This window comes from Zingiber officinale, chromosome 6B, assembly GCF_018446385.1.
Source record: "Zingiber officinale cultivar Zhangliang chromosome 6B, Zo_v1.1, whole genome shotgun sequence".
In the NCBI taxonomy this organism is placed as follows: domain Eukaryota; kingdom Viridiplantae; phylum Streptophyta; class Magnoliopsida; order Zingiberales; family Zingiberaceae; genus Zingiber; species Zingiber officinale.
Window position 1 is genome coordinate 118181629 of NC_055996.1, and position 25885 is coordinate 118207513.

At 42.3% G+C, this 25885-nt stretch overlaps 4 protein-coding genes across 8 annotated transcripts; 1 reads left to right on the plus strand and 3 right to left on the minus strand.

The window, feature by feature from the left end:
• Nucleotides 1-1807, plus strand: LOC121991455 (cocosin 1-like). Its single transcript, XM_042545454.1, has 4 exons — nucleotides 1-340; nucleotides 423-697; nucleotides 784-1266; nucleotides 1370-1807. Exons 1-4 carry the CDS (start codon nucleotides 1-3, stop codon nucleotides 1805-1807), a joined length of 1536 nt encoding a protein of 511 aa, XP_042401388.1.
• Nucleotides 1808-2239: 432 nt separating this feature from the next.
• On the minus strand, nucleotides 2240-6799 carry LOC121989213 (sodium/hydrogen exchanger 2-like). 5 transcript variants are annotated; one of them, XM_042543110.1, is made up of 15 exons: nucleotides 6268-6799; nucleotides 6030-6148; nucleotides 5308-5405; nucleotides 5012-5071; nucleotides 4861-4907; nucleotides 4587-4781; nucleotides 4443-4489; nucleotides 4273-4339; nucleotides 4074-4174; nucleotides 3840-3941; nucleotides 3505-3643; nucleotides 3368-3430; nucleotides 2988-3071; nucleotides 2450-2795; nucleotides 2240-2353 (listed from the first exon to the last, which is right to left on the minus strand). In XM_042543110.1, exons 1-14 carry the CDS (start codon nucleotides 6445-6447, stop codon nucleotides 2469-2471), a joined length of 1629 nt encoding a protein of 542 aa, XP_042399044.1. In that variant the 5' UTR covers nucleotides 6448-6799; the 3' UTR covers nucleotides 2240-2353; nucleotides 2450-2468. The 5 variants fall into 5 exon arrangements, 4 of the variants coding, with proteins under 4 accessions (XP_042399044.1, XP_042399043.1, XP_042399045.1 ...); XM_042543109.1 differs by having other exon boundaries at nucleotides 2240-2795; XR_006114205.1 differs by lacking the exon at nucleotides 2240-2353 and having other exon boundaries at nucleotides 2738-2795; nucleotides 3368-3434.
• Nucleotides 6800-8398: 1599 nt separating this feature from the next.
• LOC121989216 (cocosin 1-like) lies at nucleotides 8399-10440 on the minus strand. The gene is made up of 4 exons (XM_042543113.1): nucleotides 9889-10440; nucleotides 9532-9806; nucleotides 8961-9443; nucleotides 8399-8857 (listed from the first exon to the last, which is right to left on the minus strand). Exons 1-4 carry the CDS (start codon nucleotides 10226-10228, stop codon nucleotides 8462-8464), a joined length of 1494 nt encoding a protein of 497 aa, XP_042399047.1. The 5' UTR covers nucleotides 10229-10440; the 3' UTR covers nucleotides 8399-8461.
• Nucleotides 10441-10566: 126 nt separating this feature from the next.
• LOC121989217 (hydroxyproline O-arabinosyltransferase 3-like) lies at nucleotides 10567-15895 on the minus strand. Its single transcript, XM_042543115.1, has 9 exons — nucleotides 15702-15895; nucleotides 15060-15607; nucleotides 14378-14445; nucleotides 14098-14299; nucleotides 13813-13910; nucleotides 13671-13740; nucleotides 13514-13585; nucleotides 13244-13357; nucleotides 10567-10987 (listed from the first exon to the last, which is right to left on the minus strand). Exons 2-9 carry the CDS (start codon nucleotides 15462-15464, stop codon nucleotides 10922-10924), a joined length of 1095 nt encoding a protein of 364 aa, XP_042399049.1. The 5' UTR covers nucleotides 15465-15607; nucleotides 15702-15895; the 3' UTR covers nucleotides 10567-10921.
• Nucleotides 15896-25885: the final 9990 nt, after the last annotated feature.

Sequence of the window (25885 nt, forward strand, 5' to 3'; positions counted from 1 at the left end):
ATGGCTAACTCCATAGCTCTCTTGTTTCTCTCCCTCGCTCTTTGCTTTCTCCTCCCTAGCACCTCTCTCGCCCAATTCAGCTTTGGCCAGCAGGGCTTCGGCCTGCCGTTGTTGAGCCAACGTCGTCTTGGCTACCGGAGCCAATGCCAGCTCGAGCGCCTCGCCGCCCTCGAACCCACACGTCGCGTGCCGTCGGAGGCTGGCTTCACCGAGTACTTTGACCAATTGAATGAGCAGTTGCAGTGTGCCGGCGTAGTCGCCTACCGTCGCACCATTCAGCCGAGAGGCCTCGTCTTGCCTTACTACTCCAATGCCCCTAAACTCGTCTACATAGTCCAAGGTATGCGGCATTCATTATCTAGCTTCTTAATTATTTACATTCAGTATTATTATGACATTCAATTGTCGTCCAAAATGTGCAGGTAGGGGTATCTCTGGAACCGTGATTCCTGGTTGCCCAGAGTCATTCCAATCTCTACGACAAGGTTTTGAGCAACAATGGGAAGAGGAATCGGAAAGCCAGAGCCAGCGTTTCAGGGACGAGCACCAAAAGGTTCAATTCTTCCGCGAGGGCGATGTTCTCGCATATCCTGCCGGCGTCGCTAATTGGGTCTACAATAACGGTGAAGTTCCTATTATAACAATCGCTGTCGCCGACACAAGCAGCAATGCCAACCAACTCGATCGCCAACACAGAGTCGGTTCAAACTAGCAATTCAGTAATTTATCATAAAACATTAACACTCATATGATTCTAATTAATTTATATATATGTGCGTTCAGCAATTTCTATTGGCGGGCAGAGAGAGGCAATCCCAAGAGCAAATCGCACAGGTAGAAGAGAGATTCCAGCAACAGAAGGGGAATAACCTCCTCAGCGGCTTCGAACTCGAACTGCTGGCTGAGGCTCTGGGAGTCGACAAGGAAGTCGTGAGGAAGATTCAAAATCTAAACGATAACAGAGGTGACATTGTTCGCGTGGAGAAGGGGCTACAGATGTTGGAGCCACAGAGACGTGCTGAGCAGGAAGCTCAAGAGCAAGAGAGAGAGGAAAGAGAAGAGACACAGGAGAGGAGGGGATCATCATGCGAACGTAATGGATTGGAGGAAACCTACTGCACCCTCAAGAACAGACAGAACATAGCCAATCCCACTCTTGCCGACTACTACAATCCACGCGCTGGAAGACTGACTAGCCTCAACGCCCAAAAGCTTCCCATCCTTCGGTTCATCCAACTCAGTGCCGAAAGAGGAGTCCTTCGACGGGTATATATATAGCTAGTTCATTCAGTACATACATCCATCGTTACTCAAAGTATAAACATTTAAATATTGACATTCTGTCTTCTCTTTTCTCGTACGCATGCAGAATGCAATTCAACCACCTCACTGGAACATCAATGCTCACAGTATCATGTATGTGGTAAGGGGAAGTGGTCGCTTGCAGGTGGTTGGCCACAGAGGTCGAACCGTGTTCGACGGTGAGCTCCGTCAAGGACAACTGTTGGTGATCCCACAACAGCACATAGTGATCAAGAAGGCACAGAGCGAGCAATTCGAGTGGATCTCATTTAAGACCAATGAGAATGCGTTTGTGAGCCATATTGTGGGTAAAACATCTGTTCTTCGAGGAATTCCAGTGGAGGTGCTGATGAACTCCTACCGCGTCTCGAGGGAGGAGGCTCGGAGACTCAAGTTCAACAGAGGAAACGAGATTGCAATCTTTAGCCCCCGGCAAGAAAGAGAACAGCAGGGTAGCGTACTCGACAGTGTTAAGGAGTTGATCACCGGAGTTTTTATGGCCTAATAAAGCTATATGGTTCAATAATAAAGCCATCCTTGTAGTTCTGGCACTTAGTCTAATAAATAAAAAGTCAACCGTTGGACTTTACTTTTTTTGATACCAAATCCCAAAACTCAAAATATTCACTCATTAATTTGGCATATATCGCCTAGTGCTCTTGTTTTTCACAAAAATATACACCATTAATAAGAAGAATATCAGTGAAACTCTTGTTTGTTCATCCTCCTAGGGAATTCATTAGAAACATGAACTCTCTAAGAAAATGGGAATTGTTTATCTACTCTCATGCATGCACTTATACCCGCATGACTCCTGTTATTTCTGTTTATTGTTCAATCTTGCAAAAAATGACCTGCTGCTGCTTATTGTTCTTCAAATTGTGATTTATTGCCTCTGTTTTTACAAAAGAGTAAGTTCATTTGTAGGCATCTAATATCTCAACTAAGGTACGTTGGATTGAAGTTGTTATTTATAATTTTGATTATGTGATTATCTGATAATTACACAAGATCAGCTGATTTTTCGTATCATCAGGCACCAACAGTTGAACTGTACAATAAAACAAAGACCTGTTAGGTTGAGCAAAGAATTCCAAGGTTGTCTTTTATTCTATATTCTCCTATTTACCGTCGTCTTAAGTCTCACCCGAGGATCCTTTTTTAATTTAACTCCAGCCATGGAGGCTCTGCGCACTAGAGGAGCCAGGAACAAATGGAACAAAACCTCTCCCACCAAAAACCGGACGCATGAATGCATTATCAAACTTCCGCCAATGGTGATGAACCGTATGAGTTGGTTTTGTCAGGAGCAGTCTAAGATTGGATGGCCGAGCTACATGTTCCCCTATTTCATCTTCCGAGGCCTGTCCATTCTCCATGAGCGGCAATAAGAGAGATTTGGGGGTTGATGGATCAGAGGACATGCTGCTAAAGTGCTTTGCGTTATGTGGCAATAAGAAACTCAAGAGCGGCTTCGTCATCAATCCAAAAACCTAGGAGGCATCATAAGGTAGTAAAACAATTAAAAATTTCACTCCAAAAAATAAAAAAAAAGAACTACTTATGCATTTGATAATCACCAGGTTGATTATTTAGTTAGCTTGAATATTGCAAAAAATTCGAATTCAGAAGGTGGTAAACATAACATGAATCTATTTTGTACTTCCCCCAACACAAAGACTTACCACAGTGCTGAAGAGCACAACAGAGATAGTGCTAGTGATCATAATTGCATTTCCTCGCAGTTGCGTGTGTCCAGATCTTGCAAACTGTAAGTTCAATAGATATATACTATTAGAATTTGTTAAATTCAATGAAAATTGGAAATACATTCGTCCTTCAAATCATCTATCTGAATTTGATTATCAAAAGAACTACAGGATAACAAAAAAAATTCATGCTAAACATCAGTTGAATGTCGAGAAATGTATTATCAAGAAACATTAGTATTGATTGAACTGGACAGATAATAAATCAGGGGAAGCATCTATGTCTTCTTATTTGATATTAATAGATCTATCGTGAAAAAACACAAAAACCAAAAAAAAACCTGCAAATTTTATACCTGATTATAAGCAAGTGCTATGGACACTGCACCTCTCATGAGACCTGCCCACCATATTGTAACCTGTCTAAATTGGTGTGAATTTATTACTGAATCAATCTAATGAACTTAGTGAGAATGATTTTGTATGCACTTACTTGCTGTTTGAGAACGATCCTATCGTCTGGAGATTTCTTTGTTAGGTTGGATAGAAATGAGAGTGGAAATACAAAAGCAGCTCGACCAACCAAAACTAGCCCTAACAAGATCAAGCTGATCTGAACTGATTTCCCAGGGCTGCAAAAAAAAACACATGAATGTTTCTTTAGAATCAATAATAGTTAGAGGAAGGAGAATCAGAAATGTTATTAGGTATTAGGTGCCCAGTATTATTAGTACTTGTAGGTGTTTTTATCATGAGTCCTACAAACTTCATGCAAGTGTTTCATATCAAGACACATGCAATGCAATACTTCCTTTTTCCAAACCATACCTGCTACTAACAAACCTCCATTTTTCGATGTCCAACGCATCCATTCCAACATAAAGAAATAAAAAGGTTTCTGCAATGAAGGATAATGTGGCAAATGCATGCCTAGAGTTGCAAGAAAGGAAAGCAAAGAGAAATGGAGAATAATTAGTGGACTCTATTTGATCAGTGGGATGCTTCGAAACTGAGTTAATTAACAAAGACAAAATAAAGGCATTGAGATCATTTGTAACACACTTGGTAGTAATTCTGGAGCCCTCTGTGACATTATGCCAGGTATAGTGTGACATGACTATCCCACAGAAGAATACTGTGAGGATGCCGCTTAGATCCAACAACTGCAACATAATACAAAGCCTAAGAACATAAACAACTCTACAAACTATCTACTTGAGATGTTAAGAACTTGTTTCATGCGATTAAAGATGCATCTCACTTCTGCCAACATATATGTCAAGTACGCCATGAGCATCATTAGAGCAACTTCTCTATCAGTAGAATGTCTGGGAAGGAAAATGAATAAAGATTATTTCAATTCTTAAAATTTCAGTTTAGAGCGGAACTATTAACAAAAGTATGAGTACAGGGGTAATTTCATCAACTAACCTTCCGATGTACAATTTCTTGATGATGTAAGCACTTAGCAGTCCGCCCTGAAATTAATAGATTAAATATTTTTAGATCATACAAGATGATATATATCTTTAAAAATATAGAACTAGTAGTAAAATGCATGAAGTAATATCATACAAAAGCTCCAAGGAGGGTGCTGGTGAGAAACAGGTATCCAAAGTTTGCCAAAAATTTCAATATGATTATGGCATCGATGTGAACAAGATCAAAGTTCTGAATTGCATTGAAGAGCACAACGGATGTAGCATCATTAACAACTCCTTCACCAAATACCAAGCTATATAATAGAGGTGTTTCATCTTGATTAAGAATCTGTTTCAGAGAAATCATTTTGTGTGTTAAGTATTTACCTTGTTCAGCTAGAACTAATGAATACATAAGCCTTCATTACCTGCAAGGTGCAGACAGAATCCGTGGCAGAAAATATGGCACCTATGGCTGCATGAACAAAAGAAAAGGAATAAATCAGAATGAGACATTATGGTAGATCACTAGGATATAGGGAAGGCAAAGATATGCGTTATAAAGAAAAAGAAAAATACCAAGAAAGTCTCCAATATCCAATGAGCCAATATCCATTTTCCGGAACAATGCAACTGCTCCTGTGTTTACCATCAAAGGAAGAAAAAATATATTAGGCATGATTAACATTGCTACCCAGTGTCATGCACTTGGAAAGAAATCTCCAAGATCTCTTTTTCACAAGGCAATACACTTTTGTTAAAAGAAGAGCTTTGCACATTCCAACTCTGAAACAAAAGAATACACTGGCAAATGATGTTCTGGAAACTTAGGATTCACATATTAGGCATCTTGTGACATGACTCTAAGAACTTACCAAGGGAAATTGTGAAAAACGATATTAATGTCCCAATTGCACCGAACAACATGATTGTCATGAAGTTGCGGAAGAATTGTTTCTTTTTTACCTGGAACCTGGAAATCAAGAAAAATTCAACAAGTCAGTCTCAATCTATCAGTTACAGAAGATATTTTCTGGCCACAAGGAGAACACAGTATCAGATGTCAAACGATAAATGATACACTGTTGGTGGTTTTAGAATGGAAACATGTTAAGAATGTTACATATCAGCTCAACTGTGAAAAACACTTAAGATGTTAGCAGAAGCAGCATAAAAACACCACAAAAAACAATTATTTTACATTGGCTCACTTTGTAAAACATATTTTATTCCATAATCTCTATTCAATATTTAGCCATAGTAAGTGGAAGATCAATCCACTTAGTAACAATGTGTTCCTCGTCGTATATATGTAGCAAACATCAAGTAATCACTCAAGAACCAATCAGCAAATCTTACTCAATACCATGCCCTATGAATCATGCGCAAGAAGAAAAATAACTCAATTGGGCCTTATCAATATGTCAAGAACAGGATTAAAAGGAAGATCCAAACAACAAGTTTATGTTATAAACAGTAGCTAAAATCCTCGGTTTTGCAATCTAACGCATAACCAAAATGGTAACCGTTCAAAGAACATTAAAGGAATATGTCCTCTTCTTCCTATTTAGAATAAATGAATGAGAGTGAAAAATACCCGGCATTGAATATAATGGGAGGGAGAAGGTAGATGAAGAAGAGATCTTCGCTAAACACGAAGATGTGCGAGCTCTTCCCTTTGGTCGTCAGCAGAATGACGGCCCCCGTGCAAACTCCCTGGACCAGCAGAAGAAACAACGAAGAAAGGACTAAGGAACCCTATTCTTCAGAAGCCGGATCGAAAAAGATGAAAACTTTATTTGACAGAGAGACTACAAATGGGGAAGGGAACTCACGATCACAAGGGCGGTGATCGACTCGTTTATCCATCGGCTCTCCTCCAGAAGGTGCCCGATGACGATGCATCCGCAGAGCAGCGCGACGAAGATGTTGATGGACACGACGGAAGCGTGGTCCGACGTCGCCGACAGTGTGCCGAGGCGGGCGAGGTGTTGCGTTACCAAGCCCAGCGCCATGGAAGCTGGTCCCCCTCCAACCTGTCGCCGAAACCAGAAACCGAGAAAGAGGCTCAAAAGCAAGGAAACAATTGAGCAAAATTGCAGCGGGGGAGACGGGCGCGGGGTGGATCACGGCTCCTAGGAGTCTAGACGCGACCCCTTGGCTCTTGGCGCGCTTTCCTCGGAACCGGGGCCTAAATCAAGATTAAGGCAGAAAAAGAAAAGAGCTAAAGATGGCTTTTTTGGAGCGGAAAATCTAGCGAAGAAGGTAAAAAAAGAAAAAGATCGCCGGTGTTCGATGGAGCAACAGGCGAAGATGGAGATTTTTGAAGAAACCAGCAGGGAGGCAACAGAATTTTGGCTCCTTCTCTTCTCGTTGGCTAAATACTTCGTTAGCGTTCTTGCTGCACCAAATAAAAAATAAAAAATAAAAAATAAAAAATAAAAAATAAAAAATAAAAAAAGGTTTAATTTGACTAAAATTAAGGGTATTTTTCAAAATGCTCCCGTATTAATATAAATGTTATTTTTCAAAATGCTCCACGAATTTCATGCGAACTAAGCTTCTCTATTTCTTACTATAATACTAATCAATTCACTCCTCTCATTAATCTTCGATTATTATTCTCAGTCTCCATCTGCCATGACTGCAAACAAATATAATATAATTGATTTCCCTAATAATTTAATTACTCCTTCAAGATGCATCATGTGAAGAAGAAAGAGGAGAGGAAAGTAACATGGCATCTGTCTCCCCAAGCTGAGATCTGAACTACACCGAGAGAAAGACTTTTCTTGCTGTTAGGGCGGTAAATATGTTCAGCTCAGTCAAGTTTTGAGATATTTAAATTTATTTGACAAAGTATTCGAGTCGAGCCGAATTAAATCATTGAAATAATTTTTAAGTATGGTTTGATTTTTTTTAATGAGCTTGAGTTTATTTCAAATTTAACTTAAATTTGATTCGTTTAGATATTATCGAGTTTTCAATTCGAGTTTGTTTAATTGTTTGAAATTTGATAATTTATTTTTTCATTTTAAAAATATTATTATTTTTATTTACATGTAAATAAGAGTTTATTAATAAATATGATTCGTGGACATTATTCATGAATATTATTCACAAATATTATTGATGGACATTAACAAGCTGAACATATATATGTTCAAACTTATTTGTTTAGTTTAATGAGTTGTTCAAATTTATTTGTTTAATTGATCTAGTGTATATTGAGTGAACATAAATAAACTCTTACCAAGTCGAACACTAAATTTATTCACAAACATCAACCTTACGGTATATCGTCTTGCTAAACCGGTTCTGTTCTTCGACTAAACCAGCCAGTCTGGTGAACACTTGAGCTTTAACTGCTTGTTGTGAATGGAAGTGGATGTTGTGAGTTGGCAAAAGATGAGAAAGGAGATAATGTGAAGAGGTACAACTTTTTTTATATGATCACTTGAAAGAGATCATGCAAAGTAGTGTTAGAAAAGCTTTTTCAAAAGGTTCAAAGAGTTCATGGGAGTCTGGTGAGAAGGACTAATATTTAAAGGGATGGAGTGGGGCTGCAGAAATGTAAACTGTTCTACAGACTGAAGAAGCTGAAGATTAAGAAGAGCCAAGTTGATGTGTACAGCTATAAAATTTGCAGAAAATGTTGCAAGAGAAGAAGTTAGATTGATCTCTTTAATGATTGATATTCCAAAGTGCTGGGACTTTGTGGAAACAGATGAGCTTGAGAGGTCTGACAGACATATCTAAGTGAGTAGAACAGAGTAGCAAAGCCTGCAGTTAAAGCTAGACGACAGAACAGAAAAGAGTAATGTCTAAAGAATTAGTTGAGCATTCGAGCAAAAAGGAAAAAGGGAAAAAACAAGATGATGCATAAGACGTTGGTAAAGTCAGCCATAGCTTTATTTATTTGATTTTGGGAGTCAAAACTACAAGCAAGGCTTTATTTGATCCTATATATAACCTTATTCTTATTCCATTAGAGCCTTGATTATTTATTCCGTGACACTCTACAGTTTGTTACGCAGCAGCTCGATCTTCCTTCTCCAGTCGGGGGCTAAAGATTGCGATCTCGTTTCCTCTGTTGAACTTGAGTCTCCGAGCCTCCTCCCTCGAGACGCGGTAGGAGTTCATCAGCACCTCCACTGGAATACCTCGAAGAACAGATGTTTTACCCACAATATGGCTCACAAACGCATTCTCGTTGGTCTTAAATGAGATCCACTCGAATTGCTCGCTCTGTGCCTTCTTGATCACTATGTGCTGTTGTGGGATCACCAACAGTTGTCCTTGACGGAGCTCACCGTCGAACACGGTTCGACCTCGGTGGCCAACCACCTGCAAGCGACCACTTCCCCTTACCACATACATGATACTGTGAGCATTGATATTCCAGTGAGGTGGTTGAATTGCATTCTGCATGCGTACGAGAAAAGAGAAGACAGAATGTCAATATTTAAATGTTTATACTTTGAGTAACGATGGATGTATGTACTGAATGAACTAGCTATATATATACCCGTCGAAGGACTCCTCTTTCGGCACTGAGTTGGATGAACCGAAGGATGGGAAGCTTTTGGACGTTGAGGCTAGTCAGTCTTCCAGCGCGGGGATTGTAGTAGTCGGCAAGAGTGGGATTGGCTATGTTCTGTCTGTTCTTGAGGGTGCAGTAGGTTTCCTCCAATCCATTACGTTCGCATGATGATCCCCTCCTCTCCTGTGTCTCTTCTCTTTCCTCTCTCTCTTGCTCTTGAGCTTCCTGCTCAGCACGTCTCTGTGGCTCCAACATCTGTAGCCCCTTCTCCACGCGAACAATGTCACCTCTGTTATCGTTTAGATTTTGAATCTTCCTCACGACTTCCTTGTCGACTCCCAGAGCCTCAGCCAGTAGTTCGAGTTCGAAGCCGCTCAGGAGGTTATTCCCCTTCTGTTGCTGGAATCTCTCTTCTATCTGTGTGATTTGCTCTTGGGATTGCCTCTCTCTGCCCGCCAATAGAAATTGCTGAACGCACATATATATATAAATTAATTAGAATCATATAAGTGTTAATGTCTTATGATAAATTACTGAATTGCTAGTTTGAACCGACTCTGTGTTGGCGATCGAGTTGGTTGGCATTGCTGCTTGTGTCGGCGACAGCGATTGCTATAATAGGAATTTCACCGTTATTGTAGACCCAATTAGCGACGCCGGCAGGATATGCGAGAACATCGCCCTCGCGGAAGAATTGAACCTTTTGGTGCTCGTCCCTGAAACGCTGGCTCTGGCTTTCCGATTCCTCTTCCCATTGTTGCTCAAAACCTTGTCGTAGAGATTGGAATGACTCTGGGCAACCAGGAATCACGGTTCCAGAGATACCCCTACCTGCACATTTTGGACGACAATTGAATGTCATAATAATACTGAATGTAAATAATTAAGAAGCTAGATAATGAATGCCGCATACCTTGGACTATGTAGACAAGTTTAGGGGCATTGGAGTAGTAAGGCAAGACGAGGCCTCTCGGCTGAATGGTGCGACGGTAGGCGACTACGCCGGCACACTGCAACTGCTCATTCAATTGGTCAAAGTACTCGGTGAAGCCAGCCTCCGACGGCACGCGACGCGTGGGTTCGAGGGCGGCGAGGCGCTCGAGCTGGCATTGGCTCCGGTAGCCAAGACGACGTTGGCTCAACAACGGCTGGCCGAAGCCCTGCTGGCCAAAGCTGAATTGGGCGAGAGAGGTGCTAGGGAGGAGAAAGCAAAGAGCGAGGGAGAGAAACAAGAGAGCTATGGAGTTAGCCATTGGCGAGTGATTCAATGTGCTGCGATGGAGATCAAGGAAGGGAACCTCGAGGCAATTTATAGGCTAAAAAGAGATGAAGAGGTTGGTGTATGGTTATGAGTTTTGGACAAATGGAATGGTTTGGTGTGGAGCAGACAATCTGCATCAGCTGTGAAGTTGAACCTTCCACTGCAAACATGTGAGCCACAACTTAAGCTTCCACTTCTGCAACAAACCCAAGTAATCCAATACTGAAAACAACAAACAAGGACACCTTCTCAAACAATTATCAACCTCTTGCATATTTCCACTTCATTCGACATCTCTCAATGCCATCTCTTGCATAGAATGCATCAACAAAGTCATCAAAAGTTCTCTTTTATGTATCTCCTCAAATTGGGTGTAATTCAAACAGGTACAATGTATCAAAATGGTTTATGACTTATCTAGTGCAGGAGATATTCCAGTCATTACATTTATAGTTTTTGGGAAATAATCAAGTGTCTTCGAGGAAGAAAAAGAATGCACCAACAATCAGCTGCGGGGTCAACGTCATTGTAAGAATACATTGTTTGGAACCCTCGAGGTATTGATCTATCATGCTTCTGCCTTCAAAGTTTCATCCCTTGTGAGTCCTACGTGTTTATGCTTTCCTTTCTGTACTCGTCAAAACTAGAACTAATTTCCTTCAGCTGTGAGGCTTCCAAAATTCAGCTACCTTCCATCATCCCACCCAGGGATGTTAGCTGAGGCTTCGTTGACCATCTTTACTAGTGTTACCTGCATCATCAAGAACCCAATAGTATTATGTAGCTGGAAAGTTGAGGAGACAGATCATTGTTTGATTAATATACGAAGAGTTTTAGCATTCTAAATTCACATGCAAGAGTCCAGGTAAAGCAGCAGACTGCTTGAAATTTGCCATGTTTTCCAGAATTTTTCTGGAGTGAATATTTTAAACTTAGACAACCCGAATGAGGATTTTGTTTCTCAAATATCCTCTTTTAGCTCAAGAAATATTGGGTCATACAGGTAAATATGTTTACCAATCCAACCAATCCCTTGGATATTGTTAATCTTTATTCCTGTTGTTGCTTAAGGTGGCACAAATATCAACAACAGAGCAATAAAATAAAATAAAAAATCTAACGAGGCAAAGAGATTATTTGCTTCTTGTAGTATACATCTGAAAGAAAGTAGAGTCTCATCTTATTTTTTCACTCTTAATCAGAATATCAACCATCATCTTAGTACCTTTAGCATAGTACATCTTATATGCATGATGCCTACTCTCTTAATGAAAGGAATACTATCCCCAAACTTACACTATTGAGCTTATTTACCTGTTGTACAACTCAATCTTGAGTAGGAAAAAATGCGGTACCCCAATTTAGTTGTTGGCTAATAAAGAAGTTCTAGAAGCTTAACTAAGTGAGCTACTATTAGCTTGGCCTTGAGCATTTTGACTAAGTGGTTGATAAGTCAATTATCTCATCTAAGAGGATCGTGATAGTACACCTAACCGCTATCAAAGATGAGAAGATATGTGTCCTGTTCCTAGGTGAGACAAGATTTCACCTTCTACCATATTGTTTTTAGTTGCATAGCGCATGTCATTATGATCTTCTAAATTCTCCTTTGAGTAGCTCAAAACTATTGAGGGGTATCATATTATCGTGCGCATATTCACAAATGCACACTTGTTAACACTCAAAGGTTCAAAAAATAAAGAAAGCAAAAGCTCCATGTCAGAAGCGCCTTTCCCTGAGCATATCCATGATCCCAGCAGACTCACAAATGTCTCTCCAATTGTTATTTGCTGCATCAGACTATCTAGCTAAATTTCAAAGTTCTTATTGCGATACCATTATCCGCTCTATTGTCTGCAGTTCACACTCATATCCAACAGGTTCCAGGAGAGTAACACTAGGGAAACCATAGCTCTTCATTTCTATGCAGTAAAGCATAAGGAAACCTATTATTATCAGCTGTCCAACTGCCTCAGCTAAATTTTCCTGAGACCAATGGGTATTTTTACAGAGCAATATAATCCAAAAAAAAACTGAATATTGATCTGGGCACTTTTGAGCACAAGGCATTTCCTACTAAAATCCAAGGTTTCAACTCCAATATTTCCAGTTATATATATGTATATAACTCCAAAAGAAACAAAGAAAACTGTGTTCACCAGGATAAACCCAAGTAACATAGAAATACTAATCCATGGATTGATATGATTGAGCAACTTATACTGCTAAGAATGGATATGGTTGCAGCATTCAGTTCCTCCTAAGATCCAAATATCATCCACTAATATCTCAAATTGCCAAGAAAACATATCTGATGCATTAACCTTCTATCTCTCGCATTGCAACATGTTACATGAATTGCTTTTTAAATTTTAATTTTTTCCCAACAAAGCCAACTAATGAAAATGTTCAGTCCCAATATCTTGGATAACAATATCCAAGGCTTTTATTAGCTAACTAGTACCTTCAATCTTCAACAAGAATTCCCCCAAAGTATATCCTCCTACCTTCTTCGGATCATATGACCACTAGAAACTTTGATAATAATTTGCAAACTAAAAGATTCACTTTCATTCAAAACAGCAGTGACAGGACACTTGTGAGGTCTGCAGAATGATTGCCTGTTTTTTACCCGAAATACATTTCACAACTCATTAAAGCTTCAATACATTAATACTAAGCAAACGAGATGATTGAGTTAGTATCTTAAGTGTCCCAACTACAATCATAACTTGAAGTAATAGTAGCTTCGTTTGATGATATAATGAAAACCTCAGATAAGGAATGTGACATTTAAACTATAAACCTGGCAAAGTTTACAGTTGAAAATCTTTCTTCTAAATTATACATACTGAACAGCAAAGTTTTAAAATTTTAAAGTAAAGAAACATCAAGTCAAGCAACACTTGCATTTACCAAACGGAAACAGTGAAGAGATAGGACATAAGACAAAAAAAAATGGCTTGATTATGTTTAAGAACATTCAAGGTATTGAGTAGTTACATACCACACTTTCAGGTACTCCTGGAGGGGGTAAACTTAGGTTCCTTGGTGGTGGACCACGAAGATAGGTTCTTTTGTCAAAGCGCCATTCTCCAATTTTACCATAAGTTAGTTCGCCCTGAGATGAAACAATATTCAGAGGTAAACACATAGAGTATGTAGACAAAAAAACAATGGCAAAGGCTGATCTTAGTGTTTGTGTCTGTGATAAGAAAAGGTTAGCTAAAAATTATTGCTGTGCAAAATGTAGATATAAATTGGCCAGGGAAGTTACCTTCAAGGAATAGTCACATCCATATGTGAAATGAATGATGTGAGCGTTTCCTAACTTCAAGTCCCAAGGGGGCTGTAATAAAAAAATTTAGAGAGTGTAATTAAGATATAGCACAGTAGTGAAACACCCACAGACACAAAAAGAATTGAAAGAATACTTGTATCATGAAATCTTTACGAAGAATATGTTGCACACCATGTAAGGCACTTGCAATAGCGTAAGCATACCTATATCACAACTTAAAAAGCATTAGTATCTTCATCAATTCAAAATGTGAAGTAGAACAAATCAGATCTCACATTTCCAACACCCATCCAAAAGCTTTGTCAGTCTCTGGATCCTCTTTCATACTCAAAGAAACATTCATCCAAGTGGGAGCAATCTTCTCAAGCTCAGACTTCAGTGAGACAAGTGAAAATAGAGCATTGGCCATATAGTACCGAGAGCATTGTGTAGAAAGAGTGTGCCAAGGATACAAGTTTAGAAAATCTTCCGACCGTATTGCATTCAAAAAAAGCATATGTGGCATTGTTGAATGTAAACACATGTTGCAAAATTTTATTAAACAAATAATAAATATGTACCTTTTTAATTATCACAGGGGAATTGCCAGTGGGATCAATATTAGTCAAAGGACCCTTCTTTTCTGGAAAAAACTTCCTTACTATCTGTACATGTTCTGTTGGTTTAATATAGAAGAAATGGAAGCCTGCAGGATGATTGTCACTAGCCAAGTTTGGCAATGGTTTGATAAAAACATGATCGGGTTCGGCCATTAATATATACCTGCAGTTTTTCCCATTCAACAAATACCGTTTTTTCGCAAATAGCAATTGAAGTAAAGTCAAATGGAACTAAGCTTACTCCTCTGGAATAGTTGCTTTCTCCAACCATTGAACAAAGGCCCAAGGTCTGTTTAGGACAATGTACCCCTGAAACCACATCAAGGAAGCAGTTCAAAAAAATTATTTTCCTCATCTATTAAATAGAAATGATATTCTTGTCACTGATTAAGGATTTGTTACATCATCAAGCAAGCACTCAGTCATCATAACAACCACAGAGCAATAAATGAGTTATGCAGAGAAGAAGTTGCAGGAATTCATCTGATAGTATTAGAACAGAAGCATTCTTATGGTGAATAAAATAACTACGTACATGATCACCAACTGGATAAGTTAAGGTGATCCCAAAATAACCTATATTTAGGGTATACAATCCATAAGGAAAATCCAAACTATTTATAACTCGCAACAACCACATGTTTGCAGCATTTATTAAGAATTTCATTCCTTAAAACGCATCTCTTTAAGATAAATAGTAAGTGAATTTGTGAGAAAATCGGTAGATCATTTATACCTTGAATATGATAATTTAATGAGTGACAAATTTTGCATAAGACCGGATCTAACTTTGCTTCACTGGAAAAACCACTAAATTGCAGATTCGTCAAAGAAAAGAAAAGAAGGTTATGGAGACAGACCAGATTATAATCCTCATTCTAGATTGATGCATGTGAAAAAATACCTCAGAGAAGAACTCTCACCCGATCCGCACCGGCAGGGAGGGGATCCACAACAAAGGTCGGGATCTCATCCATTAGATTGTCCGGCTCCCCGGAGTGCAGCACCCTCGTGAACCCTCCCATCTCTGACCCCTCAACGTCCTTCATCTTCTTGTACCAGTAGTACATCACACGACACTGCCACCTACTGTACGCCGCGGAGGTCGCAGTGACCGCCACGTGAAACGGCCGCGTCTGCCGGCCCAATCTCCTCCTATCAGTTGGCATCCCAATGACCGGATCCGCACCAGGAACCCCGAGCCTCGACTCCCGCCGCTGGTTGTGAAGCACCATCGTGACGAGGTTATAGGTAGCGATGAAAACCCCGAACCCTAGCAGCAGCAAGAACAATAGAGACGTCTTGCCCACGCTCTTTTTCCCGATCATCCTGATAAAAAAAAACGATTTTTCCTCTACGCCGAATCCCCAAAACTACAAGATTTCTAAGATCAGCAGCCGCCCACGAACTCCAGAAGTACTAAAATACAAAACTGGATGCTAACAGAAGAGTGCCAAAACAGTGCCAAGATCTGCAAACAATGGATTAATAAAGGATGTGATCAGCTTGCGAAGGATGAAAGGACCGGCCAGTGATTGGGAAGAGGTAAGCAGTAGAGATTATACTTGAAAGAGATTTCTTTTTGGAGGCAGTTTTAGAGGGCGATGAAGGGGAGAAACGAAATGGAGGTTATTGGAAGCAAATCAACCGGCGATTAATGAGTAATTTGTAGCCGAAGACGAGGAACGGATCGAAGCGGAAGGGGCGATTAATGGAAGTCGATGGGCGAAGGAAATCAGCCGTTAGCGGAAGGGAAGAGGGAGAAGAGGCGCGGTATAGGCGAGTTCCAGTGGGACCCTGCACTCTAATGACTGGTATAATTGCGGGTAGATATAGACTGCGTCTGTTTTAGATTGTATATCTATATTACCTTTTACACTCTTGTGGTATTGTAATTGTAATTAATAAAATAAATGCAGTTAAAATAATAAATAAATGTTTTTATTTAGCAATCCTTTTATTATGGGAAACTTAAACACCATATTTTTATTTAGATGACGATCTTTTAATTTCGTCAAGTTTTATAAATAAATATTAGGAAAATTTTGGAAAGTTATTAATAGGGATTGGATAGAATAAGGAAATATATATATACAGTGAATAATGGTTTGTGAAGAAAAGAAGTTTATTTTATAATATTTTTTTTTAGTATGGTCTAATGGTAGACTTATTTGCTTTTTCCCATTCATTTTATATATTTTAATGTTAAATTTAAAAATAACTTTAATTTTATATATATTTTTTTCATTAGTATATTTTTTCATTTTTAGAAAGGAAAACATATCTTTTAATTCTATCATATTTTTTTCTAATGACCCATAAACTTACAGATTTGTTGGTATATTGAAAATAAATTAAAAAAATTAGTTGTTTATTACTGATATTGGATTGATTGAAAAAATCCGGGTAGATTTTCACTAAAGAATATATTTTACTATACATACATATTTTACTATACATATATGATCCTGTCTGAAAATTAAAGAGATAAAAAGTTAAGAATGTGGTACTTACGTTGATCTCCTATGGACTCCCTGTGGACTTGCAACACAGACTACGTTAGTGCCGAACCAGGGGAGGAGTCCCAGCGTTGATCCTCCAACGCTCAAATCAGTCACCGGTGATGAGGAATGAAGCGGGGCAACAAAAACTATAGTACAAACAATGAATATCGTATACCTCCACTGATACTTGGACCCCCCCCCCCCCCTTATATAGAGCTCCGACAACGCGTGTGCATGCTTCCCAATGTGAGCACGCTTCTCAAAGTTTTCCCTAAAAAGACCTCTCAATAAAGTGTCTCTAACACAGTATCTTAACAGACCGAGCATATCTCTGAAGTGACAATAGAAGCTTCCGTCGTACGATCTTCTAGCAGCCCATGCCCGGTGTCGGCGGCACCAACTCTCAAAAGGATATCACTGTATATCGTCAGGAGTGTACTACTTGGTTAAGCAGGATGGCCGCTCGGCCTGAAATCCGTCGCCTGGTGCCCCGTCTGGTCGGTCGAAACCTTGTTGTTCCTTAGTGTGTGTCTGCTCGACCGAAGGTACACTTTGCTATTGTCGAAGCCTGATGTCAAGCCGAGCGACGTAGCCGCTCAATCGAAGTCTATTGCCAAGCTGAGCGGGATAGCCGCTCGGCCAAAGTTGAATTCTGCACATCAATCTCTGTTGTCTGGCCGAGTAGGGTAGTCGCTCGGTCGAAACCTGCTGAGCTTCTACATCTTGCCTTGAGCATTGGTTGTTTGATTGCTTCCCGTATTGAAGGCGACGGCAGGTCGGAGCCTTCTTCCCCGGTCGGGGCATATTTCGCCTGACCGGACGATGCCCTCTCTGCCTTGACTTTGACCTCCTTTGACCTTCACCATGGCAGCGGGGTGGGGCCCTTCATCATCACCGCATCACAAGCCTCCCCCCCTCAAGTCTAGTTTAAGGAGGTTGTAAATCCGACTGATTGGACAATGGTCTGAGTAGGTTTCCTCCCGATCAGTCTCCGGCACTGTGTGGTTTCTGATCGGGATAAGACCGATCCTCGCCGATCGGCCTGTTGAAGCTTGTCGTTCGGGCATAGGTATGCTCCCTCGATCCGATCGGCACGACGAAGGTTTGCACTTGTGAAATCTTTCCTTGGGTTATTTTGGGTGAGCACGAGCCAAGCTGACGTCACCTGGATTTCTAGGAAATCATGCAAATCCCCGCGCATTAAGACTGGGCACGCTCCCATACCTTCATTAAATGTCGACCCGTGGCGATGCGCCACGTGTTACGCTCGCTGTCACCGCACGCCTGACGTGACAGGTTGTTTATGTGATGTTTGACGATTTGAATTCAACGGTCCAATCTTTACCTAGGTTTCTATCAACTAGATCGGACTGCTCTGATTGGCAGGTGATAAAGCCGAAAACTATATTAAATGTCACGAATGGGCTTATCAAATTAATAATATTCCATGAATCTCTTATCTACACAATCATATTGTAATAACGAGCCCAGGATCGATCTCTAGAGGAACTAGCGGTCGGATGATAACCTAGGATTGTACGTTATTCTCGTTTTTGGGGTTTTTAATATAAAATGAGGGAGTTTAAGCCTTGAATCTAAATCTAACAAATGAAAGCACAGCAATTAAGAAATTACTCTAATGCATAAAGGAAATCTAACTAGGTGTCAATGATCAAACCATAACGCATTGTCACTCTACGTCATAATTAAACCATCAACACTCACTTAAACTAAGAATGAACAACAAGACAGAAATGAATACGATCTAAAGCAAAATTTAAATCTTAACTACAGAAACTAAACTTTTCAACAGTGCTACAAATTAAGCTAAAGCGGAATTAAGAATAATTCCAAACATCAATTGAAACTAAATTACCAAAAACACTTGAATTAAAACACTTAAGCTAAAAATAACTATGATTACTGAATCTAAATAATATAAACTGAAATCTAAATCTATCAACAGTAAAAGAATGTAAAAATTAAACCCTAAACCATCTCAACACCAAACCAATCTACACGGCAACTTCTCCTTGCCGTCACACAAGGAAGCATCCATGAAACCTCACTTCAGCAATCGGGGAAGACAATCTCAGTAGCTAAACTCAGCTCAACTTTACCAGATTCACCGGACAACTCTCCAAGCGAAGCTGATGAAAATCGAAGCCACCCAACTTAGGAAATCTGCCAATTTGTGAACTGCAACCTCAGATCTGATGTGGAGAAGATGAATGATGGATTGTCGTCAGGAATGGTCCAGTAGCAGTGGAGGAACACTGCCAAAGCTCACTGATGGAATCGGAGGAACACCTCCAAATCGGGCGCGGCAGAATAGAGTATCGCAGAGCACAAATCTCGCCGTAGGAACGCCTTGGAGTGAGGTCAGATCGCCGGAAGCTGGTCGCAAGCATCTGAGAGCATCGTCTCCAATGAAGTTGGCCGGAAAATTGATCTAGAAGTGGAGATGGGGTTGGAATCTCGCTGGAAAATGAACGCGCGACGAAGCTGTGCGGAGGAGATCGACGAAGAGAAAGAACACTGTAGCTTCTCTTTTAAATCTAATCCAGATCTGAACAGACGGCTGTGAGCAATTTAGAGCTTGATCAACGGTGAAATGTCTCTAAAAATCTGATCCGAAGGTGTTGATCTTGATCAAGGGTCTGGATCTACTTTCCCTTAGGTCAGATCGACCAGATCTTCACTGGATGATTCAGATCTAACCAATCTTTGATGAACAACCCATAATGCTCCGCAGCTTGATCTTCTCGTTTAAACTCCGATTCGAGCACAAATTCGGTTCGAATAGATCCAAATCCAAGATCCTTTGATGCCTACAAAATAAGAATCAAATATTGGCATCAAATAACACAAAAATAAAATAATTTATAATTAAATCCAAAATCGATACAATGCATAAAATGTGATATAACCATGATTTAAACCTATGAAATCAACATCAAACCATGCATATATGAATCAAAATAATACAGTAAAATCATGGTTTTTAGCAGGCCCCTAGGCTTATAAGCCCGTGTGTGTCGCCACCTTTGCGCATTTCGCCTCCGTGCTCTTTGGTGCTACCTGCTTCATGCTCCGGCGACATCCCCATACTACTTCTCTGGCGACCTCCCCCCAGCAGTCTTTCTCCGTCGACCTTTTGCTCGTAAGCTTCTTCCCTATCGCACTGACCTCCAAGCTTTTTCATCTTCCAGCCTTGTTCTTTCCCATTCTCAAGTTTTTAAGTGTTTGTGTTCCGGCGATAGCCCCGCCTGTAGGTTTTCTTCAAATCTCCACCTATGTTTTGTAATGGCAAGTTCTTCGCAGTCTCTTGCCGGCATCCCGGGTCCTTGGTACACCTCTACCGTGTCCCGGTTCGACGCCGGCGAAGCAGAGAGTCTAAAAGCCGCTTTTGAGCTTCCTCCCGAATATGAAATCATCCTTCCTTCTCCTTCCAATCGACCGAATTCTCCGTCGCCCGACTGTATCACCTTCTTTCGATATCACTTTACAGTTGGTCTGCGATTCCCTATCTATCCCTTCTTCCCTGTTGTTTGTAAATATTTCCGCATCTCCCTCCATCGACTAGTGTCAAACTCCTTTTGGTTGTTGTGCGGGGTGGTGGTTCTCTTTCGCCTGCACGACATTCCCCTTACTCCCCGGGTCTTCCACTATTTTTACTATCCAAAGTTGTCCGAGCCGGAGACTTTCCTTTTCCAAGCCCGAGTGGGCTTGGTTTTCTTCGACAAAATGTCGTCCTTCAATAAGCATTGGAGAGAATATTTATTTTTTGTGCGTCTTCCCGAGCGGCCAGACTTCCCGACTCACTGACAGCTCGAAGTGGCGCCTCAGCCTCCTCTGAAAAAATATAAGAGCCGATCGGACTACCTCAATGCAACCGCAATGTAGGTCGGTCAGAAATACGACATCCACAAGCTGCTGCTGGAGGGTGTCCTGTATCTTTGGCCTGAGTCCGATCCACACCCGGCTGCCAACCAACCAAAGTATGTCACTTCTTTTAATCCTTTCTTTTGATTCTAACTGATTTCTCTTCCTCTTTTGCAACCAAAGTCATGTTGTGCGTGCGTCTAGCCAGCAAGGCGAAGCTCGCAGACGTCACAATCAACTCGGCCGCAGTCGAAGAATTGGGGTGCCGAGGTCTACAATCGGTCGGCTCACAAAAGGAGCTGCAGGATGAGAGCGAGGTGGCTCCCGCTCAGGTAAGTGTCAGAGCGACTGGTGGCTCCCATCCTTTTGAGCGGCAGTCGGTTGTCGAGGTTGAGGGGGCTTGGGCTCAACCTCCTCAACTGAGACACTAATCAGGTGCAAGAGGTGTCGGGCGGAACCTTCATCGCGCTCCGCCACTTCCGGGGTACGTTCCGCCGAACAAGTGGAAATGTCGACCCCCTCTTCTGTCCAGGAGCCCATTGCCTCTGAATCATCGGATCGGACGCCCTCCCTATCCAATCTACCTCAGGGGATGGTCTGCGCGCCGCCGGTGGTCTTCCTGCCACCCAAATTGAAGACCAAGAAGTCAGGCATCCGGCCGGCTTCTTCATCTCGGTCGTCTGGGCAGGCGACTTATGCACAGTTAGCCCCCGAGCGGTCAACACCATATTACAGTGATTTTGCATCTCCCGATCGAGGAGTGGCGCGAATCTAGCGTCGAGTCCCAAGTTTCGGAGCACTAGATCATCATACAGGGGTCGATCGCCAAGATATGGGAGGATGCTTGAGCCTGTGCGGCGGTGATAATCTCCTGAGGCACTCATGGATAGCCACATCCAGATATCCACTGGGGTAAGTTTTACCTTCATTTGCATAGTTCACTTCCGATCGGTGCTCATCTCTGCTTTGTTTGTAGTACTGAGTGGAGAGCCTGGTCATGTGCCAAAGGCTCGTTTTTTTGGAGGAGGAAGTAAAGCAACTGAGGGTGTCGAGCGGCCAATCCTCCGCCGCTCAAGAATAAAGAGACACCGAGGTGACCAAACTTTGAGCCGCTCTGGAGAAGAGTAACAAACTGCTCGAGGTCGAACGGGCAAAGAGCACCGTGCATACCATGATGCTGGAGCGGCTAAATAAGCAAGTTGCCACTTTTGACAATAAGATCGAGTCGACCAACGTGCAGAAGAACCGAGCCATCACAGACCTCGAGGAGAAGAATAAGGAAGCTCGGGCCTTCGCCCAAAAACTCAAGGAAGCTGAGGACTTCCTGGTCGCCGAACGGATAAGCCGGTCGACCGAAGAAATGGCCTTGCACGGCCAGCTTGCCTCCAAGGACACTGCGCTGGCTACTGCCAAGATGAGCTGGAGGCCTCCCGAGCGGCCTTGAAGACCTACCAAGATGCTAAGTAGAGCCGTTTTGAGGCCATGAAGAAAAATTACCTCCGCTCAAATACTTTTAATGAAAAGGTCGCCGATCGGGCTCTACGCCTTTTCGATCTGGCCATAGATGGGACGATCGACCAGCTTTGCGAGGGAGGGCACCTGGCGGCTGCTCTGACTAGCAACGCCATCAGACAGGATAAGCTCATTGTCGCGCTGCCTGATGATGTCTTGGACTATCTCGAGTGAGGTCGAGAGTCCCTATAAAATTTGTGTAAAATTTTTGAAGTTTAAATGCATGTTCGTCCTTTCGAACAAGCTTTACCTCCTCGTATGTTTTTCAACTCCTTTTGAGTATTGCAAGAGCTTGTGGCCTCGTCCATGATTATTCTATCAGCCGACCGATCCCTCTCGTATTCAGAGTTCGTGATTCCGCGATCCCCCGCTCGACCCTGGGAGTATTTTGAAGAATAGTGTCGAACGGTCACTATATTCTGAAGACTTTGAGCTTTTGAGTAGCCCAGGTTTACGATCGACTATTCATCGATGCTTGCCCGCTCACTGAGCTTTTGAAGACTGCTCGACCCCGAACGGGGGAGATTTGAAATCTGATATGCTGGTCCAAGACCAATGAAGCTCATTCGACCTTGAACGGGCGAGATTGAAATCCGATGTGTTGGCCCAAGACTAGTGAAGCTCGCTTGACTTCTAGAGCTCATGGCTCTAATATAACTCAAAATTCGGTTGATCGGCCCAAGAGTCTCTGACTCAAGGGTTTATAGTCGCCGCCTGACTGTTGATGAGGACCCGGGTTTTAGATCGTCGCTCGATAGTTGATGAAGCACATGCGAAGACTTAAGTTTAAGGTCGCCGCTCGCCCGTTGATGGAGACAAGGGTTTAAGGTCGCCTCTCGACCGTCGATGGAGACAAGGGTTTAAAGTCGTCGCTCAACCGTCGATGGAGACAAGGGTTTAAGGTCGCGCGCTCGACCGTCGATGGAGACAGGCATTTAAGGTCGCCACTCGACCGTTAATGGAGACAAGCGTTTAAGGTCGTCACTCGACCGTTGAATAAACTTGGGTTTAAGGTCACCGCTCGACCGTTGAGGGAGATGCACTTTAAGAGGCATTCGCTTTTTATTCATATTTTGTCCTGCGTTCGGGAGACATACAAGAAATACAAAATATATAGTATTCACTCACGCACCTCTCATCCAGCCCTGTAGGGTTGAACATGATTCGTGCTCCACGGCCTCTCGAGCTACCTTCCCTCTTCATCCTCCAAATAGTAAGCATCCGAACGGAGCTTCTGCACGACCTTGAAAGACCCTGCCCATGGGGCCTCGAGCTTGATGACATTGCCGACCGGCTTCACTTTCTTCTAGATGAGATCACTAACATGTAAGGATCTCAGGATCACCCTTCGGTTGTAGTTCTGTTTCATCCGCTACCGGTACGTCGTTAGCTGAACCGTTGCTTTCGCCCGTGTTTTGTCGACCAAATCAAGTTCTATAAGCCTCTGTTCGGCGTTTCCCTCGTCATAGTGCTACACCCGATCAGATTCTACTTCGACCTCCACGAGGACGACTGCCTCGCCGCCGTATACCAAATGGAAGGGGGTCACACCGGTCTCCTCCTTCGGGGTCGTGCGGAGGACCCATAACATGTTAGGGAGATCGTCGACCCAGCTACCTCCAACGTGGTCGAGCCGAGCGCGTAAGACTCTGAGGATCTCCCGATTGGCGACTTTGGCTTGCCCGTTGCCCTGTGGGTATGCTACAAAGGTGAAAGCTTGTTGGATGTCATAGCCCCCGCACCACTCTCTGAGCCTTTGACCGACAAACTGTCTTCCATTGTCAGATACGGGATGCCGAATCAGAAAATGATGTTCTGTCAAATGAATTTAATGACCGTCTACTCGGTGATTCTTGCCAGCGGCTCGACTTCAACCCACTTAGAGAAGTAGTTGACCACAACGAGCAGAAATTTTCGCTGATCGATCATTATGGGGAACACACAACGATATCTATGCCCCATTGGTCGAACATGCATGATACCGTATACGCTTTCATTTCCTCGGTCGATCGGTGTGGCATGCTATGATATTTCTGGCAGGACAGGCAGGTGGTCACTGTCCGAGCAGCATCGTCCTGGAGGGTCGGCCAAAAATATACAGTCAGGAGTATCTTTCGGGCTAATGCACGACCACCCGGATGACCTCCGCAAGAGCCTTAGTGCACCTCCTTCAGAATGTACTCGACGTCTTCCGATCCGACGCACTTAAGGAGGGGCCTGGAGAAGGCTCTCTTGTAAATCTAGTCCCCGATCAAGGTGAACCGCCCGACCCTCTTCTTCAACAAGTGGGCTTCTTCCGGATCGGTAGGTGTAGTTCTCGAACGTAGAAACTCTGCCAGAGTTGTCATCTAGTCGTTCGGAAAGATTATTCCTTCCATTCGGTCGATATGCGCCACTAGCGAGACTTGTTCGATCAGCTAACCTATGACGATGGCGTTAACAAACTGGTTAGTTTCACTAACTCATCTGCCGCCTAGTTCTCTAATCGGGGGATCTTCTGTATAATGACCTCCTTGAAGTTGGCCTCCGCATAGAGCCTTAGTCGAGTGTTGCATATCTCGAATGCCCCGGATAGCTATTGGGCGGCAAGTGGGGAGTCCGAGTGGATGAGGACTTTAACTGCTCTCACATGCCGAGTCACCTGTAGGCCGACTATCAATGCTTCATACTCGGCTTCGTTTTTAGTGGCTCGGTAGTCCAGTCGAATGGACAGCTTCATCCGGTCCTCATGAGGTGAAATAAGCAATATGCCGATCTCGCTGCCTTGCCGAGTGGACGAGCCGTCCATATATATCTTCCATGTTGCCGCTGGCTCGTCACTCTAGACTTCTATGATGAAATCCGCCAAGACTTGAGCCTTGATTGCCGCTCGGGGTTGATATTGAATGTCAAATTTGTTGGGGATCGGACGGCCGGCTTGAAGGGGGGTTGGATAGACGGCACCCCCAAATAATCGCTTCTTTATACAACGTTAGTGCGCAAGCGGAAATGCAAACAAAGCAAGTAGAAAGCTAAATACTAGAGGAAAGAATGCAAACCAAGCTACACGATCATTTACGTGGTTCGGAGATAAAGCTCCTACTCCACGGCGTGTCCGTAAGGTGGACGATCCATATCCGTCGGTGGATTACTCCCCGGAAGACCTCCGGCTAGCTCACGTAGCTCCTTGTGGGTGGAGAAACCTCACCACAACTCTCACAACAACTTCTTACAAGCTAGGGCACAAGTAGACTACTAATAGAGATTAACCACCTCTATTTCGTCAACCTCAACCAAGCTTCCAAGGCTTGGTTATATAGGCCACGGGTTGGAAAACCCCGCCTACCAGTCGACTGCTAAAACATGCAGTCGACTGCCCTCTGTGGAAATTCGACCGTTACATCCCAACGGCTCGATTTCACACTAACCGAGCGAACAGAGACATTCTGTTCGCTGCCAGTCGACTGCTAAAACATGCAGTCGACTGCTACAGTACTGCTACAGTATTGCTACGGTAACGCTACAGTTGTTGGAGTGTATACTGAAAGCCTAAGCTTTTGTAAACATTTGTTTTGAATAAAGAATCACATTTGGTCAAATTATCTACATTTGTTTGTAGTTGTTCAATTAATTTATATTGTAGATAACATAGCATGTGGTGTCACATGCAGAAGATAATGTTATCAGTACCTTATAAATTATAAACAGTAGCTCACGACCAAAATGGAAAGGAACAAATCATTAGAAGGTCGTAGTGTAATTAGGTATCAGTTTATCTTGACTGTATAATTACACTAGTACACTTAGAGTGTATTGAGTAGGACCATTTGAGGTCGTTTCTTTTATACTGACTTTATGAAGGAACAAAG